The sequence below is a fragment of the Sebastes umbrosus genome, chromosome 24 (genome assembly GCF_015220745.1).
Source record: "Sebastes umbrosus isolate fSebUmb1 chromosome 24, fSebUmb1.pri, whole genome shotgun sequence".
Taxonomy (NCBI): domain Eukaryota; kingdom Metazoa; phylum Chordata; class Actinopteri; order Perciformes; family Sebastidae; genus Sebastes; species Sebastes umbrosus.
Window position 1 is genome coordinate 1467191 of NC_051292.1, and position 17400 is coordinate 1484590.

At 41.2% G+C, this 17400-nt stretch overlaps 1 protein-coding gene across 1 annotated transcript; it reads left to right on the top strand.

Annotated features, from left to right (window-relative positions):
* Positions 1–244: 244 nt before the first annotated feature.
* nab1b (NGFI-A binding protein 1b (EGR1 binding protein 1)) lies at positions 245–14235 on the top strand. Its single transcript, XM_037761465.1, has 9 exons — positions 245–399; positions 597–757; positions 4860–5662; positions 5775–5908; positions 6146–6197; positions 7766–7885; positions 9179–9347; positions 10964–11125; positions 11261–14235. The coding sequence occupies exons 3-9, from the start codon at positions 4862–4864 to the stop codon at positions 11335–11337; spliced, it is 1515 nt and encodes a 504-aa protein (XP_037617393.1). The 5' UTR covers positions 245–399; positions 597–757; positions 4860–4861; the 3' UTR covers positions 11338–14235.
* Positions 14236–17400: the final 3165 nt, after the last annotated feature.

The following is a 17400-nucleotide window of genomic DNA, read 5'->3' on the forward strand; positions in this document are numbered from 1 at the left end:
ACTTAAGTAAAAGTTCTACGTTACAGAGTCTATCAAATAAAATATATAATTGCAGATTTAATTACATGAAATCTGCAGGGAAAAAAAGAAGGGATTATATCATTTCTATTTCTGTATATTTGGCATTACTATACCCTTTTTAATCACATGCATACTTTATTGCAACCTCTTATTTTCATGCTCATCAGCAGTGCTTTTATTTTGTTACAGCAGCAGGAAGTGTGTGTGTGACTGTTCGTGGCTTGACAGTGGTGAATAGTGCAGGGGAGTGGAGAGAGGCTGGGAGAAACACTCAAACACTCACACACACTCACACACACATACACTCACACACATACACGCACACACACACACTCAACATACACTTGGAGGAAAAAGACGCACCAAAGACGCACGGAGGTCAGCAGCTTTTTTTACTGATATTCTCTCTTTCTCTCTTTCGCTCTCTCTCTCTCTCTCTCTCTCTCAACAGCAGGAGAAAGAAAAAGTTTCCAGAGAGAGAGGAAGAGGAGAGGAAGAGGAGAGGAGTGTCGCTTGGTTTGGCTCTGTTTTTTTTGTCCTGGAAATAATTTTTCAATTTCTTCTGTTGATTTTAGATTATCTTTAATTTTGCTGTCCCCTGGGGATCCCTTCTGTGCTGGCTTCCTTTCTATGCACACATTCACACCTCTGTGGCTCTGTGGATAAACAGTGAAGAAGAAGAAGAAGAAGAAGAACCGGACCAGGTTGGACCAAAAGGGGGGCAAAAACTCACCAGGTAGGCACAGTTAGACATGGCTTTAATCCTGCATGTTACCTGCTGATGCTGATGCTTTTATCCTATATATACTGTCACGTGTTGCAAAGATAGCACCACATAACTGCCAGTTATTATAGGAATATTGTAGGAATTGCTTAGTAGTATCATAGCATGTCCATAAGACTGTGTGCAGGGATGAAACAGCACCATACACATGTTATAAGTCTAAGATATGAAAATACCTTAAAGGAGTGAGTTAGTGTGATTATAAACTCATTACACAGACTATATGAATATTATAGAACTACCATAAGAGATGGAAAATACCTTAAAGCACAGTTATAGCCACTCTTGTGCATGATAAATGTATATTATGTTCGATATTATAGTATATAAAGTGCCATCAAAGGTGGCTGTGTCATTGTTGACTCACTACTGAGCCCCACAAGTTACTATATGAATATTATAGGATTTATCATGTGAGTTTTCATTTTAATAGCTTGTGTGTCATTGTCAACTGTGCTGCTTGGGTCATTTCTGTTATTTTTAGCTGCTATAGAGTTTTTAACAGTCAATAATTGTACAAAATATGATATTAAGATGCTTTAAAGGAGCATGTATGAGCACATCAGGTCATAGTGGTGATTGCAACATTACTGTTCTGCATTGAGAAATTGGGAAATTCTTCCTGAATCATGGTGAAATCAAAGTATTCCTCACTTTAGATAAGCCTGGTCTGCTGCGTGGCACTTCACCTGGAAAACTACACAGCATCCTGTGTGTGTGTGTGTGTGTGTGTGTAATCTAAATGTGTGTGTGTGCGTGTGCCATTGTGCCGGTGCATGCCTCACTTCTCCAGGTGAAAAGCCGAACTCGCTAAACTCGCTTTTGTGAAGCAGGACTTCAATTAGAGCCTGCCATTCACAGCCACCAGAACACACACACACACATACGTCTGCTGTGATAAAACTGGAGTAAGATGGCAGGCTGTTAGATATCAGTGTTGAGAGTGTTTGTGCAGACGGCTGTTGAACTAAAACACTGACAATAAGCATTACTGAAGCTATTTTCTCAGTGAAGTAAATGAATCCAGTTCCTATTTACAGAAACACAGTGTGGTGCTTCTTTTTTTTTTTTTAAAGCTGCAGGATTATTTTATTCTGCAGACAGACGTTTGTCTTGGACAATTTACCTGCTACACACTCACACTGCAGCTAAATATAGTTATCCAATTCACACATTTGCGCTTTATTGTGAAAAAACAGCAGGTGGCAACCTCTGTTCGCTGCATTATTGTATTTAGGGCTTCAGCTAAGAAGCACTTTCACTGTTTTGTCTGTGAATTTCAGAAAATATTGAATATATATTCTCAAGGTGACACATCTTATTTTATCCCAACAACAGTCGTAAACACAAATATATTCAATTTACTATAATATATGTCAAAGAAAAGCATCATTTTGAAGAAGCCAGAACCAGAGAATATTCTGCATTTTTGCTAGAAAAAATGACTAAAATGATTATTATCAAAATAGTTGCTGATTAATCGACTAATCGTTTTTTATTTAGCACCATAATGGTTCTAATAAAATCTGCGTGAAACTGTACGATATTAAGTTTAAGGCTTGTTAGGTTGTACAATAAATGCCTGCTAAACCTCCTCCTCTCACCTTCTCTGAATCGAGGGGGCAATCACGGCTTCTTTGCTCGGCGATTGGCCGGTACAGTATGTGGAGGAGTGAAAGTACTTCAACTACTTCAGTAACTTTTCATGGGTACAAACGAGGACGGACTGAAATTGTCGGAATCGGACGACAGTTCATACTAATGTTTACAAGCTTTCCTTTTGAGTGAGGACTTTTAATCACAATGGAGTATTTTCACAGCGTAGTATTGGTACTTTTATTTAAGTAAAGGATCTGAATACCTCTTCCACCACTGTTTATACCATCCATGTTGTGTGTAAGATGTAAGTTCCCAAGATACATTATCAGAAGCTTAACTACATGTATGCAATATTGGTATTGTTTTTAACTAGAATCAGGACATTTTGAGTCATAATTAACCCAAATTGGGAGATCAATGCTCATTCAAATGGGGTCATATTTAGTTTTTACCAAATCTGTTTCAGCTTATTGATTCTTTTTCATATCCAGTCCTTGAGCTGTAATAAATGACCTTTTTGTCATAAATGTTGAGATAAGTTGAATCACGCTTTCCATTGATGCATCATTGATGCTCACGCTGCAAACGATGAACTTCCTCCCTCTTTGCATGACATTATTTTCCTACAGTGATTTCACCACTTTCTTTTACAGCACTCACTCTGGTAGTAGACACCACACTTGTTTGTGTTGACGCAGGTGATATAAATGGAAATTCAGCAGGTATTTCTAGATCTGATTCCACTTGCGTCCCCAATTTCTCATCATGATTATTTTTTTAGATTATTATGGATGTTAAAGTTTGAATGAGAACAAGGATTTGATGTTGTAGCACCTGTGTTTTGTTGACAGATGTCTAGCAAATGGGCTTTAATGACCTTGAGCACCACGCATATCCTCCCAATGTGGAAAACTCCATACATACGTACATAACGCTGGTTTCTATTTTCAGAATGCAGCTGTTGCATGCATTTTGTGTTTCGGAAAGCAGATTTGGTTAATTGTTGAGTCTAAAAAAAGAGGAAGCAAGTTGCCATCTTTGCTGTATTCCATATGTGTTTACAGGTTTGATAAGAAATACTGTTGTTATTTCCTCTGCTCACCGATATGTGGTGTATGTTGTGAGGCTTTTAACAAACCTTTTCTCACAAGCTCAGCACCTTTGCGGGTTAAAGGTCAGCAGCAGTAGACGTTGTTTTTAGACAGCAGAGGTTAAAAGCTAAAAAGTTGGAAAGATGACATTTGAGATTACCGATATGGACGAAAGAACCAGAAGTTACGAAGACGTACGATGGGCTCATGGGAGCTGTTGTTTTGTGCTATGAATCATTGTTTGAACTTGTTTAAACTCTGAGTGATACTCATTTAGTTTAGGATACGGATCGTAACCCGGGTACACATTTCACTTTTTTAGAAAGACAGATGAGAGATCAGATAACAGGTCGGTAGCAGTAGTAGTAGCAGTAGCAGTAATATTTAGTTTTAGTCTCCGTCTTCTCTCAGGCAGCAGTTGTCATTTTCCCGACTCAGTCCGGCTGAGTCGAGGCCTGCCTGGCTCCCTGGGCTGAGGCTCTCTGGGCCTATTCTGGGCGAGGCGAGCCCACCACCTACACATCCTGCAGGGGTGGAGAGAGGCATGTGGTCCTCCCAGCAACCCGGGCCTGCTGACTGCCACTCCTCTGTTAGCTGGGCCTCCGCAGGGCCTCACATGCACATAGGAAGAGTCAAGAACAAGCCTCCACTTTTGCTTTTTCTCAAATTTAAGGTGGCAAGCGACAAGTATTTGGCACAGATCTGAGTGTTTCTTTGCTTTGTAAGGGTGGAGAGTGGAGGCAGAGAGAATGACAGCAAAGATAATCTGACAGCCAAACATATCATCCAGAAAAAGTTTATTCTGCCCTGACGCGTGTCGAGCTAAAACAGTAGATTAAAAATACCATGTTTTCAGCATTTTATGTGTATTCAAACAGAATATGGCATTAAACTACTGCGCATTAGTAGATCACTGCTCTACAAGTATAAGAAATACAAAATGAGCCTTGTAAAAGACACCTACAGAGTGTCGTTTTGTGTCTTTATCCCACACATGAAACATGAATATTTTCAAGTTAAACCACCTGAAAAGATGTAGATTACTAAACAGGGTTGAAGCACAAATATGAAATTCCTACCTGGACCAATCATTCTAAAAATGTAAGGCACTCGTGGCACATTTAACCTTTTCACACACCTGCTGAGACCTGATAAACTGCAGTCATGCACCTGCCAAGAATAATATGTGCAGTCCAAATATAAGTCATGTACATGTTTCATAGAGATGTGCCTGCATGTCACTTTACACTGGGAATGTTGGTGCACAATCAGGTGTGAGCGGAGAAAGAATTTGGATTTTGGATTTTAAAATATATACATCTAAATGAGCTCTATAAATAATACTGTTGTGCGTCTTCCCTCAGGTATGGCAGCGGTGTTGCCGAGAACCCTGGGTGAGCTGCAGCTCTACCGGATCCTGCAGCGGGCGAACTTGCTCTACTACTACGAGGCCTTCATCCAGCAGGGCGGCGACGACGTGCAGCAGCTGTGCGAGGCCGGGGAGGAGGAGTTCCTGGAGATCATGGCCCTCGTCGGCATGGCCAGCAAGCCGCTGCACGTGCGCCGCCTGCAGAAGGCACTGCGGGACTGGGTCACCAACCCGGCCATCTTCAACCAGCCGCTCACATCGCTACCCGTCTGCAGCATCCCCGTCTACAAGCTGCCCGAGGGCTCGCCCACGCTGCTCAGCGCTCAGGACCGAGCCAACACCGCCAGCGTCAAGATGCCCAAAGCCGTCGCCGCCGCCTGCTCCGACCCAGGGAAGCTTGATGTGGCGCGGGACAAAGTGTCAGCGGGGTCGCCCCTGCAGGGCAGCAGCGAGGCTCGGTTCTGGTCGGGCCACAGTAACGACAGCGAGCACAGCCTGTCGCCGTCAGACCTCGGCTCCCCGTCCTCACCGAGAGATACATTAGAGGCTCTGGACGCCGCCGCCGTCCAGTCAGTCCTGGAGTGTGTGGACAGGATGGCACCGGGACTTCCTAAGACAGACTTAGCTGAGGTCAAAGAGCAGCTGAAGAACAACAAGAAACTGGCAAAGATGATCGGACACATCTTTGAAATGAGCGACGACGAGCCACGGAGGGAAGAGGAGATTCGTAAATACAGCGCCATCTATGGACGCTTTGACTCCAAGAGGAGGGATGGCAAACACCTGACGCTGCATGAGGTTGTCCACAAAAAAAAACACTTCACTACTTGAAATGACTTGCTTGATGAATGAATTTGTCCTCAGGAATCCGTGAGGTTTATTTGTTTTTCTAATTGTGTTTGATGTGTAGCTGACGGTGAACGAGGCGGCGGCCCAGCTCTGTATGAGGGACATGGCTCTGCTGACACGTCGAGACGAGCTGTTCGCACTCGCCCGCCAGATTTCTAGAGAAGTCACCTACAAATACACTTACCGCACCAGCAAGTGAGTAACACTGCTTTTATCTTTATTTCATTTCATTGTGCATTCTCAGCAAGTTTAAACCAACAGTTTCCTTCAGGATAAAAAGAATTTCTAAACAAATAAAAAAATATATATGCCTTCCTGACAATCAGCAGTAAGGAGTAACATTTTGGTCTCTGCCTTTTGAAGAATGAATCCATTCAACAGTTACACCCGCTTATAAAGTCCTGACGTGTTTTTCCTGATGTTTCTGTGCAGGTCTCGCTGTGGAGACAGAGACGAGCCGTCCCCTAAAAGGATTAAAACAGAGGTAAGGTCAGCACTGCAGTCACATTAAAGATGTGCAGTGGGAATATTAAAGGTTATACTAAGTAGAGTTGTTTCTGTCTTTATATGTGTTATTTAGATAAAGTGTAACGTTGTTTTGTAGTGAGTTTTTCTAGTTGTGCTAAGCGATGTTTCTTCACTAACACCAAATGTTTTAGCTTCACCGTGCACAATGATGTTTGTATTCACATTCATCTGCAGAAGGAGGAAAGTTTCTCATCTTAAATCTCAGATTAAGATCTTTAAAGTGTTTTTTCAATCGTTCAACATTTTAGGAGCATTTTGGACATTTTCTTTTTTAGACCAAGCAAAAATCCAAATCACCTGATCAATTAGATAAATAACTGTATAGTTGCAGCCCTACACCTGTCAATGTTTTAATGGCTATCCCTGCATATGGGTAGTGTCTAGGATCTATCCTAACCTTAACCATCTCGCGAGAGTTTCACAATTTGAGTGTTACCTTCTAGACATGACCCTGCTTATGCTGCATACCCAGTTCTACTTCTTCTAAGTACTCCAAACAAACCAGAAACGTAAAACACTTCCTGTGTGAAAGAGCTTCCAGACAATGTGTTCTGTAGTAGATATGTGTTCAATCACTGTTCTGTATATGATGGAGGACCTCTTGCAGACATTTGACCTTGTTACTTTGATAAATAATGTTGAACAAAGAGCTGCAGCTCACTCATTTGTTCATTTTCAGTATTTAAAATGTAAAGACAGGATGTTGGCAGCTGGAGCTCATCATGTGTGCAGCTATCAGAAACAGAATGGACACAGCAGTAACAGCCTTGAAAAGAGTACAAAGCGATCTCTCAGCGTTCATCTCCCGACACACTTTCTTTGAGCTCTGAATGGCTCCTCTCAGTTTGTAAAGCGATGATGGAAAACATGTGGTGGCTGCGAACTCTGCAGGGATTTTAAGCAAGACGAAGACGAACCGACACCTGCCCGCAAAAACTACTCTGAGCTCCCAAAAGGGGGGAATTCCTGCCAAATTCACTTTCAGGCCGCTGTTCTGCAGAATCAGAAAAACTCCCAAAAATTCCACTTTGTTTTGTTTTATTATCAAAGGAAATGCTGTAGAAAATATTGTTAGTTAGTTAATAAAGTTAGAATAGATTAAAACAAGTCATCTCAAGATGAAAATAAAAATTATGAAGGAAAAATTTGATTTCAAGCAAAAGCAAATGATTTACAAAGTGGACAGACACAAAAAATGACGTAGAATCCATACTCAACGTTAACTATAATATTAATATATCAAATAATGATAATAAATCTAATCACCGGATAATGATTTCCTCTTTTTTTCTTTCACATTTAACTGTTCTGTTCTATTTTCTTATGTGCCTTCTCTACAATGCCATGATGTTTTATCTAACATCAGAACAAGCTTTAAAGAAATATCATGTGTAATTCTCAGGTCATTTAACCCCCCAAAACTTCCAGAAACAGTTCAGAGGACAGTCGTGACCTATGACCTATAATCTGCTACTCTACTGTTTCTCTTAATAAGTGTTAAATATGTCTTTTCAACACCTTCAGGAGAACTTCTTCGACATCCAGGAGGCGCTGCAGGCAATCCACATGCGGCAGGAGATGCTGAGGGAGCAGCTGGCCTGCGCCAAGTCGAAAGGAGAAGAAACCGTCGGACGAAATCTGCAGGTAGGCAGACAGATAAAACAAAATGCATCGTTGAAACGGTTGATTTTGTTGGCACAAAAAAAATAGCAACAAATACCATTGCTTTAATTCTGCTTTAGTGAATATAACTCTTGTTACAAGCCCTCGTAGATCACCTCTCATTAATATGAAAATCAGAGATGAACACACAGCGTCTCTCTAATGCTGAAACAGTTGTACGTCCTCTGCCGGGTTGAAAGGATTCTTACTAACAGACATGGCGACAGATTTCCATGTCAGCAGATGTTTGTGGCAGCAGGATCCAGTTTGATCCTAGTAATGTTCTTTATTGGTTTCCAGTGCTGCTGTGCTTTGTTCCTAATTAGAGCCGGAGTGTAGGAGGAGAGCTTTATAATAACTCATTACCAAGAAAACATGTTCATGTGAACTGGAAAACTCATGTGTGAGCATATGTCTCATGTGTGCATGTGCTGGTTTATCAGTCTGTGTTTGTGCAGCTGCAGTTACACTTGTCATTTTGATGTGATTTCTCAGAAATCGCTTTCAGAAGAAGAAGAAGAGATTTCATGGCTGCATTCACACTGCAGGCCCTCTGAACCGCTGCTCACATCAGACTGTGTGAGGGATGTGGAGCACGTCCCGTAATAATCTGAGCTGACAGTGATGAACAGACTGACAATAAGATGTTTTTACTCCTGCACATTTCTATGAAACTGAGGTGTCAACTGTTTGTCAGTCTTTACTTTATCCGTCCTCCGTGTTAATGCTCAATGACTGCTGGAGTTATGCTTCAGGCTGCATGTCAGCGAGCGTACGCGCTTTCTTTAATACCTGTAAAGGCTGGAGGTGTAATGTACACTATCGGTGAAAAGTTATGAATCTCCTTCATAACTTGATTGTGTCCAGTCAGATGTCCGAGAGGACTACTTTATATGTTTGAATGGTCTTTCATGCTTTTAGTTTGTAGAAAGTCCTCTTTACAAATAGATGTTATTTAGATTTGTACATGGAGAACAAAACGCTGTACAATGGTTCAACCAGACTGACAACTGAAAGGACAGAAAGAGACGTAAATTTTATCTCAGAAATTTACCACCTTAATCTCAGAGAATATCCAAGTTTTTTCTCGTCAATTTATGACTTTAATCTTGTTTTTTTCTCTGAATATTAAACCCCCCCCTACCTCCCCCAACTCCGTAATATTAGTTTTCACCTACAATGGCCCTAATACGCCATCGTACACATCTGACTCAAGTCAAATCATCTTAATTTGGTCTCCTGTAATTCTTATTATAAACTGTTTGTGTCCATCAGATGCAGCTGGAGCGTCTGCTGGCCAGGCAGATGGAGATCCTGCAGGACGCCGCCGTCCAGGAGCGACTCCAGGCTCTGGACTGGAGGATCCCCCCCGCTGCCTTAAAGTACCTCAACGACGCCCAGAACACCAACGGAGCCGCCAGCGACGCCAGCAGAGACAACCAAGGTAGGGCAATGAGCAGACGGTGGAGAGGAGTTTAAATGCTGGTTAGAAAACAAACATTTCACAATCAGAAATACAGTTTTTGTTTCAGTCAAAAATTACAATATTTTAGTCTGGATTTTCCAAAGATTTTGTTTTTTAAAAGCCGTGATAGAAAAACAAATAAAACATTAACCGTACAGCATAGCAGCTTCTCCAGGTTAAACAAAAAAACAACAATTTTGATGATCAATTATACTTCAATATATTACAGTATATTATACTACAGCCTCTGGTCACAGCTTCTTAAATTTGAAGCTATTTATATTATTGTAAAATTAATTACATTTTGCACTGTTTGTATGACAAAACAAGCAATTAGAAGATGTCACAGAACTTTCCTGATATTTAATAGACTAAACAAGTAATCAGTTAATTCCAGTGAATTTGAATTTTTAACATTCTTCCTTAACGAACTACGAGTGCCTAAGTGATCCCTCTGAAAGACATCCAGTACTGATGCGTAGTGAGACGGGATAATGTCCATCCAATTACCTGTCCAATAAGACTTCCGCTTTAGGTAGCACACTTTAAAGAATTTTTTCCTGAATGGATTGATCTATTTTCACAATTCCTGTCTGAGTACAAATATTTGATGTAACTCTGGAAACAACAAATTAATCCGATACCTGAAAACGCTTCCGATAAAGCATAAATCTCACCTTTGTTTGGGCGTATCTTGTTGTAATTGTCTCACTGCTGCCCCTAGAGTCCAATCGAGAAAAATAATCCAGCTGTGGTTGCAGATGAATGATCTTTTTTGGAGTGCGGCAGGCTAATTTGAAGAGTATTTCACGTCATAAAAGCCACGGGATGTGTACGTGGCTGTGTGGATGGAAACAACACCTATGGGTGCTGATTTTGGCAGCTGTCACTTTTTTTTATCTCAAACACAGAAGAAGAAGAGAAAAAAAGACGCATCATTATTTAGGATCTTACTTCTCCTCTGGGCCTCATCTCATTTTCATCCCTTTCCTCCCTCACCCACTCCCGACAGCTCATTATATCACTGTTCCCACAAATCCCACAATGCACCTGTAATTATCACGCCCACGTCTGTTTACCTCCAGCCAGTTGCCTGGAGGGGGGCGTCTGTCTCTCTCTCTCTCTCTGTCTACCTCTCTCTCTCCTCCCCCTCTTCTTCTCTGCTTTCCTTCCTCTTTTTCTTCTTCTTGTCCCTTTTCTTTTTTTCTCCTCCCTGTCATATGTCCTTTCTTTTCTTTTCCTTCTTGTCCTCTGCCTGTCTTAACCTCCTTCTCTTCCCACAGTTTTTTACTTTATCCTGTCGTTTCCTGTATATTTGTCTCTCTCTAACTCGCCTTTTTTTCCCTTTTTCTTCTCTTTTTCATATTCCCTCCACCTAGCCATGTTTCCTTTTTATGCACATTATCTTATATCTACGACGACGTGTTAGGACCATTGTGGGTTAAAAAAAAAGATTACAGAGCCGGGGGAGGGGGGTAAATAATGAATATACATTGATTGGTGAATAGTTCACTGTAGACGAGCTGAACCTGATGTGAGCAAAATGAGAATAACTGTTTGTCTTGTATGTTTCTGTCTACGTCTTTTCCTCTCAGATGAACGACCAATCAACTTGCGCGTGGTTAGTCAGAACATGCAGGAAGGCGACCTCCCATTGGGCAAGCAGCTAGCCAATGAACTGAAGCGCCATCACAACCACAACCACAACAACAACAACAGCAACAGCAACACAGACGAGACCAAAACACCAGCAACAGGTTAGTGAGCTATTATCCAAGGTTTACAGTGGGCAAGTAGGGTTGAATGCCTTGCTTGTTTTATGTTGCATTATAAACCTCTTTGCTGATGATACCGTCCTGTATCTTTGTCTTCATCTTCGTCTTCATCTTCAGAAAACGGGACGTCGCAGCGAGCGTCCAGCAACGCAGAGAAGAAGACCATCAAGTCAGAGCCGGAAGACTCCACATAGTGCCTCCCGCCTCGCCCTACCACCACCACCCAATTCATTCTACTCACACTTGACAGTATGCAGTTATTACCCGTCAATAGATACTAAGCAAGCACAGCCACAGTAGAGCCTTAACAACCAATGTTGCCTCATGAATAGCATTTATTTTTCTTTGATTTTGTCTTTTTGTTTTTTTGTTTAAAGGTATTTGCCAAAGCACCTAGCGAGCATGTCGAGAAGCCCCTCAGTGCTCTACGGGTCTTTGTCTGTTGATTAATTGTACACGTTAGATGTAATTTAAGAGTGATCTGTTTGTGTACTCTTTACCTCTGCCTGGGTGTTATTATATTTGTTGCTTTCTTTGGACAGCCAGGTTGCAGGCTGTGATGCCGGGGCTGAGTCTTAACTCAAACGTAGATTCAGAGATGAGATAAAAGCAGAAATGTTGACTGTGTTGCTGCAGCATCTTGGTAACACTTTATATGACTACCATGTAGCCAGTGTTTTAAGGCCTTCCTCACTCACTTGTACCTTAAAACTGCAGCTGCAGATGCTGCCAATATTCAATCTAAAAGTTTCAATTCCAAAATATTTCAAGTGTCCAGTGTTTCCCCCTCAGATTTATAGCAACATTAGCAGTGGTGCTCTAGAGATGACAATACCCCAAAACTTTGAGTGATATATCTTGATAAATATTGGATGGATTCAGACATTCATAGCTCCAAGATGATGTAACCTTCGTCCAGCGCTGCCATGAGGTATTTGGTTTAGAGTGAAATACCTCCACAACTATAGAATAGATTGGCACAAAATCTGTTATCTCAGTGGTGCTAATTAACTAAGATGGTGACCATTGCGAGCGTTACTTGCTAAACATTGTCATGTAGCTTGATTGCAATGCAAGTGCAGCCTCACAGAGCTACTAGACTTTTAGTCTAATTATTAGGAATTATGGAAACAGGTTGTATCACCGTTATTAGGGGTCACCAAATCAATATTAGCCTAATACTAATTAGACATTCATAATGATTTAATTATCAACACATTATTGATAAAGATTGTGGCAAACTACAGGCATTTATGCTTATTGGGAACAGAGATCAAAGCCATCAGCACATAATAACAATGGTAGATATACATAGTGTTACCTAATTTTTTGAGATTTATGGGTAGTTGTCTGTAGGCTGCAATAGATGGCATGCAGAAATCCACTCCATTTTCATGACTTTACAAGGCAACTAGAATTTTTTAAGAAGATCTTAAAACCTACCAGCAATAGCCAAAGATTTAGCAGCATCTGGCTGGTGGCTTATTGTCATTTCCCCGTGTCCTCTGAGCCTCCGTCATTCTCCCAAATCTAACTTAGGTGTCTGCATTTGTACTGTAACTCAAAGGTGTAAAAGTACTGTAGGGAGATTGAGTTAGGATTCAGCCCCCTTTGCAGGTTTTTTGTCGTTCACTTCAAATGGGAAAACAGGAGAGATGGGATTAATCCTTCCTTCCTCGCTCCTGTCTTGTGTATATTTATGGAAGGTAATTTAAGGAGAGGATGTATAGGAGCTGTTGTGGAGTAACAGCAGGGGACCTCTGTCATTCGTCTTGGTAGGATGGCAGGCCTGGCATGCCGGAGGCCGAGCTAATTGGTTCATTTCACTTTGTAATTTAGCTAAACACTGCTGTTGATGCGAAACCACGCATCTGCAAACAGGGAGTATTTCAGGAATAGAGATGCCTGTGTGTTTTTTAGGAATGATCCAGGCTCGTAAAATCCACTCAATATGTAAACTTTCAACTGAAGGCAGAATCAAATATTAAAGATTTGCAGGTATGTGGTTTTTCAACAACAGCAGCAAAAGAAGCAAAATTCCTGTTTATTGCTGTTCTTCGCGGAGCAGCATCCCGGGGTCTGTAAATAGTACCGTGATAACAAATAATGCTAGCCTAATCTCTCAACCAGGGTTTCCCTTCGTCAAGTGTAACTTTGCTGTAGATTTTTGGTGTCAATACAGTGTTTATGTGTGTAGAGCAAAAACAAAAAAAGAAAACTTAAGTGTCATTGAGGAAAAAATACAACAGTGTGAAAGTGTCTGGTATATAAAAACATGCTTTACATGATGATAATGTTGATTAGCCTTAGCTCTTAACAGTGTTTAATCCACCTGTGATGGCCATCAGTGCATATTTCAAAGATGTGTTTTTGCTGTTTAGAGGTAGATACATAACAAATAAGTGTTCACTGTGTTTTTATGTGTTCGCCACACTGTGTAAATATGTCTGTTTGCTCCAAGATGATAATAATGTCCAGACAATTTGGTCTAACTCTCCCTTCCCCTTACTCCCTGCAGATAGTTTAGTCTCACTCAGCGTAATGGCAGACCAATGCAATATTTATGTAAGTAATAAGTCTATTTGCATACTATATGGATCCATCATTTTGTTATGTGCTCGGTAACTGTATGTCTGTCATGAACTTCAGGGTGGGAATTCACCTACAACTTGGGAAATGTTTGTGTTGTCTCACTTTTAGTGCGCAGGGCACTGTATTTGTATTTAAAGACATTGTGCTCTTTTCATGAGGTTGTTTTGTTTCAAGCAGCCACTATGGCGAGGAACTGGCGAGGGTTTGGAGTCGTGATCTAGTTTGCTAAAGCTAAACTAGCTGGTGAATTCTGGGAGGTAAAGCCATCGTGCTTCTGGCCTGGTTGGCTCAAACACTGGCCTAGTTAGCGTGACTGTTGTACGATGTTTCAGAGAAGAGTGCATGTCTGACCTGCCGTCTCACTGATCACCGTTCTCCTCACTGTTTATTGTAAAGTGATAGATTAGGCTTCACCTAGTTATGCACCTGTTTTTTAAACACTAATATATTTTATTTGTTATACAGCACATAAACATTAAACTTTATTTTTTTGAACTCTATTGTGAGGTGCGTTCTGTGATCAATGGCTTGCTCAACTGAAAATCTGAGCTGTTTATGCACACTTGTCCTCTAGCAACAACTCTGAAGGTGCCTTTGAGCAAGGCAGGGAATCCCCGGCTTTTCCCAGCGTGAATGTGTGTGTGAATCCAAAGCAGGGTGGAGCTAGTCCAAGCAAAGACAGGCAAAACAGAGACAGCAATGGGATAAAAATGGTGACAGTTCAGTTTCCTTTGAAGGAGCTTCTCTGTCTTCTGTTTATTTTCTTCTTCTTGTCTTTTTTTGTTGTTGTACTGAGATGAATCCCTGCGCAGGCCCATTTGCATCAGCGTCACATCAACACATTGTGAAACTGACTGGTGACTCACTCTGACGCAGGTCCTTTTCACATACTTCCCATCATCCTCTCCCTCTCTCTCCCCCCTCCCTTCACGCACACACAAGTAGACAGATTTTCTCTGGAGAATAGCTCAGCTCATGAACACCCATGCTGGTTGTCCTGCTCAGCGTTCAAACAGCCACCCCTCCCCTCCCTGTCCTCTCCTCCTCCTCCTCCTCCTCCAGTGCAAGTCACTGATGATGATGTGTTGCCGTGGCAACGGCTGGAGGTGGGCGGCTCCACGGGCGGTGGGCGGAAGCCAGCCGCTAAGCAGCGTGGGAGGGATCTGCCGAGCGCACCCATCACCCTCATTTTGAAAGGAGCAGGAAGCTGACTGCTTTTGAGAAGGTGTGGGTGTTGGTGAATTATCGCCTCTCCTCCCTGCAGCTTCGTTAGGGATCGCCTTGTTTGTCTCCCTTCCTTCCTTCCTTTGTTTTCTGGTTTACTGCTGCATGCGGTGAATGTGCAGCTGCTCATGGGGGATTTCTGTGCAAAATTAAACTTTGAGAGCCACTGTTAGATTGAAAAAGTGGCAGTTTTCACACCTTTTTTTTCATTACACCAAAGGTCTCTCAAGACAGACTCTTGAGAAATAAAAAGCATGGCAAGTTAACCCTTGGAGACCCACACAGACCCGTTTTAATCTTTTTTAGGGGGAGATAGAAGGTCAACAGTAGATGTCACATAGCAGTGGTGTACATCATCTGAAAGCTGGGAACCTGAAGATTAATTTAAAGCACTGTGTGTCAAGTTGTTCTAGTCACAAATCCGATATAATTCATCAATTCAAATGAATTGTGAAAGTGTATAAGGGCTAAGAACATTATGATAGAAGTATATGATGGTCATCCCCATGCTCTATTATGTCTCATGAGTTGTCGCCGCAATTTTGGGGTTGATACCATTTGTTACAGATTTCTAGAACTGAAAACAAATGATCAATAATCCTTCCAAAATACCACATTAAGACACCAAGACCTTGAGGAATAACAGAGAGAAAGCCATGCTGTGATTTGGTATCAAAAACTTTTGACATTTGGAGATTTCTGCAAGAATTGCAATTTTCGGCGATTGGTTGGCGAGCACTTGTGTTGTGTAAACTGCTCAGAAACTCCCTTATTGTCAATCTAGCTAGGAAAGCCATCCATCCTCTGAATGCTCTAGGTCTCTAGTTTGTGGCTGTAAAGTTTCATGAGGCTGTGATTATCCTAGAGGTCACCACAGGTCATTTTATACAGTGAGGTCAAGTTTCAAGAAATGGTCTCACTACAATGAAATGGCTCCTATGGGGACTAACATCATCACACATGAATACAGTTGGGCACATTGGATCCACCAGAGTCTCAGCTTTACAGTGATACCCAATTATATGTAATCCAAGACTGTTTAGGGACCCCAGTAGGCAGAAATATTCAACCGAGATGATAATCTATATTTGAAGCTCATTCGGCAAATGCAAAAAAGGGATTTTTAAAAAAAATGAAAAACGTGGATTCCTGTAAAATAACCTACAAGAAAATTTTGTTGGAATTCCCCTCTGGTGCTTGACCTGGTTACATGGAAATTTGAGCCACAGAGTTTGAGTTTCTGCCGGTGCATTTAGTCCAACATCATGAATGTTTTATGTTCCAGGAAAGGCATTATTAGTCAGCACGAATTTCTCTTATCCTTCATGGAGCTCCAAGTGGGCGGAGTTTACCGAGATTCAGATAAAGTCAGATAAAAGTTGGGAGCCACAGAAAAGTAAACTGAAGCAAATACTTTCCAGTGAGTAATATCTGTTGTAGGTCATTATTATATACGTGGTGTCAAACTCCACCCACCTAGGCTGCTAAAAGAGGTCAAAACAAACATTAAAATGCTGTCTGACTCAGGTCTTATACAGAAGAATAACATCTGTTTTATCAGTCTATAAAAGGAATTTGACTTGATAATATACGAAAGATTGTTTAAGAAATGTTTCTTATTAGAAATTAGTACATCATTCTTAAATTTAAAAGTAGCAAATGTCTGCACATTTTCAGTGATTCCCAGAAATATATCCAGAGAAAAAAGCAAAGCTGCATGCATGTAATAAAATAAATAGACTGGCTGTTATTTTAGGAGCTGAGATTCTTTTTGTAATCTATTATTGGTTTGTCAATCTGTTCCTGTTGCGGGTGGACTAGTTTAAAATACAACCAGGAGATGGTGCTGTAACTATTTCATTAAGGACAGAGACCGCCATCTGCTGAGGAAACTACAGTCGACTATGTGCAGTACCAAAATTACTCACATGGTGTCAGACCAAGACAAGACATTAAAACATGCTGCTCTGTGGGGATTTATACTGACTTTAAGACACTTTGTTTCACTCAAATATTATAAGGACGTACATTAAAACATGCACTGACATGGTCTGTGACAGATGCACAAAAAGTATGGCAGGAGTACTTGGATGATCAGGAAGCTGGAAGGCATATGTACAATATACAAAAAACATGTTGGAGCAGGGAGAAAGGTGGGCTGGAAAAGAAGGGAAATGCATATATTGTAATCAACCAGAAGCTGTCGAACATGTACTGATACACTGCAGGAATTACAGTATCCAGAGGAATCACCTTTTACAGTCACTAAGGAAGGCAAAACATCAAGACTTTTCATTGTCAGGTCTATTGGGGGAATATAGCAGATAACATATATACTGTGAAATTATTCAGTTTTTAAGAGAAACTGATTTAGTTAAAGGGACTGTTTGTAACTTTCAGAAATGCTTGTTAACAGCGACACCTGTGGCTGCTAAGTCAAC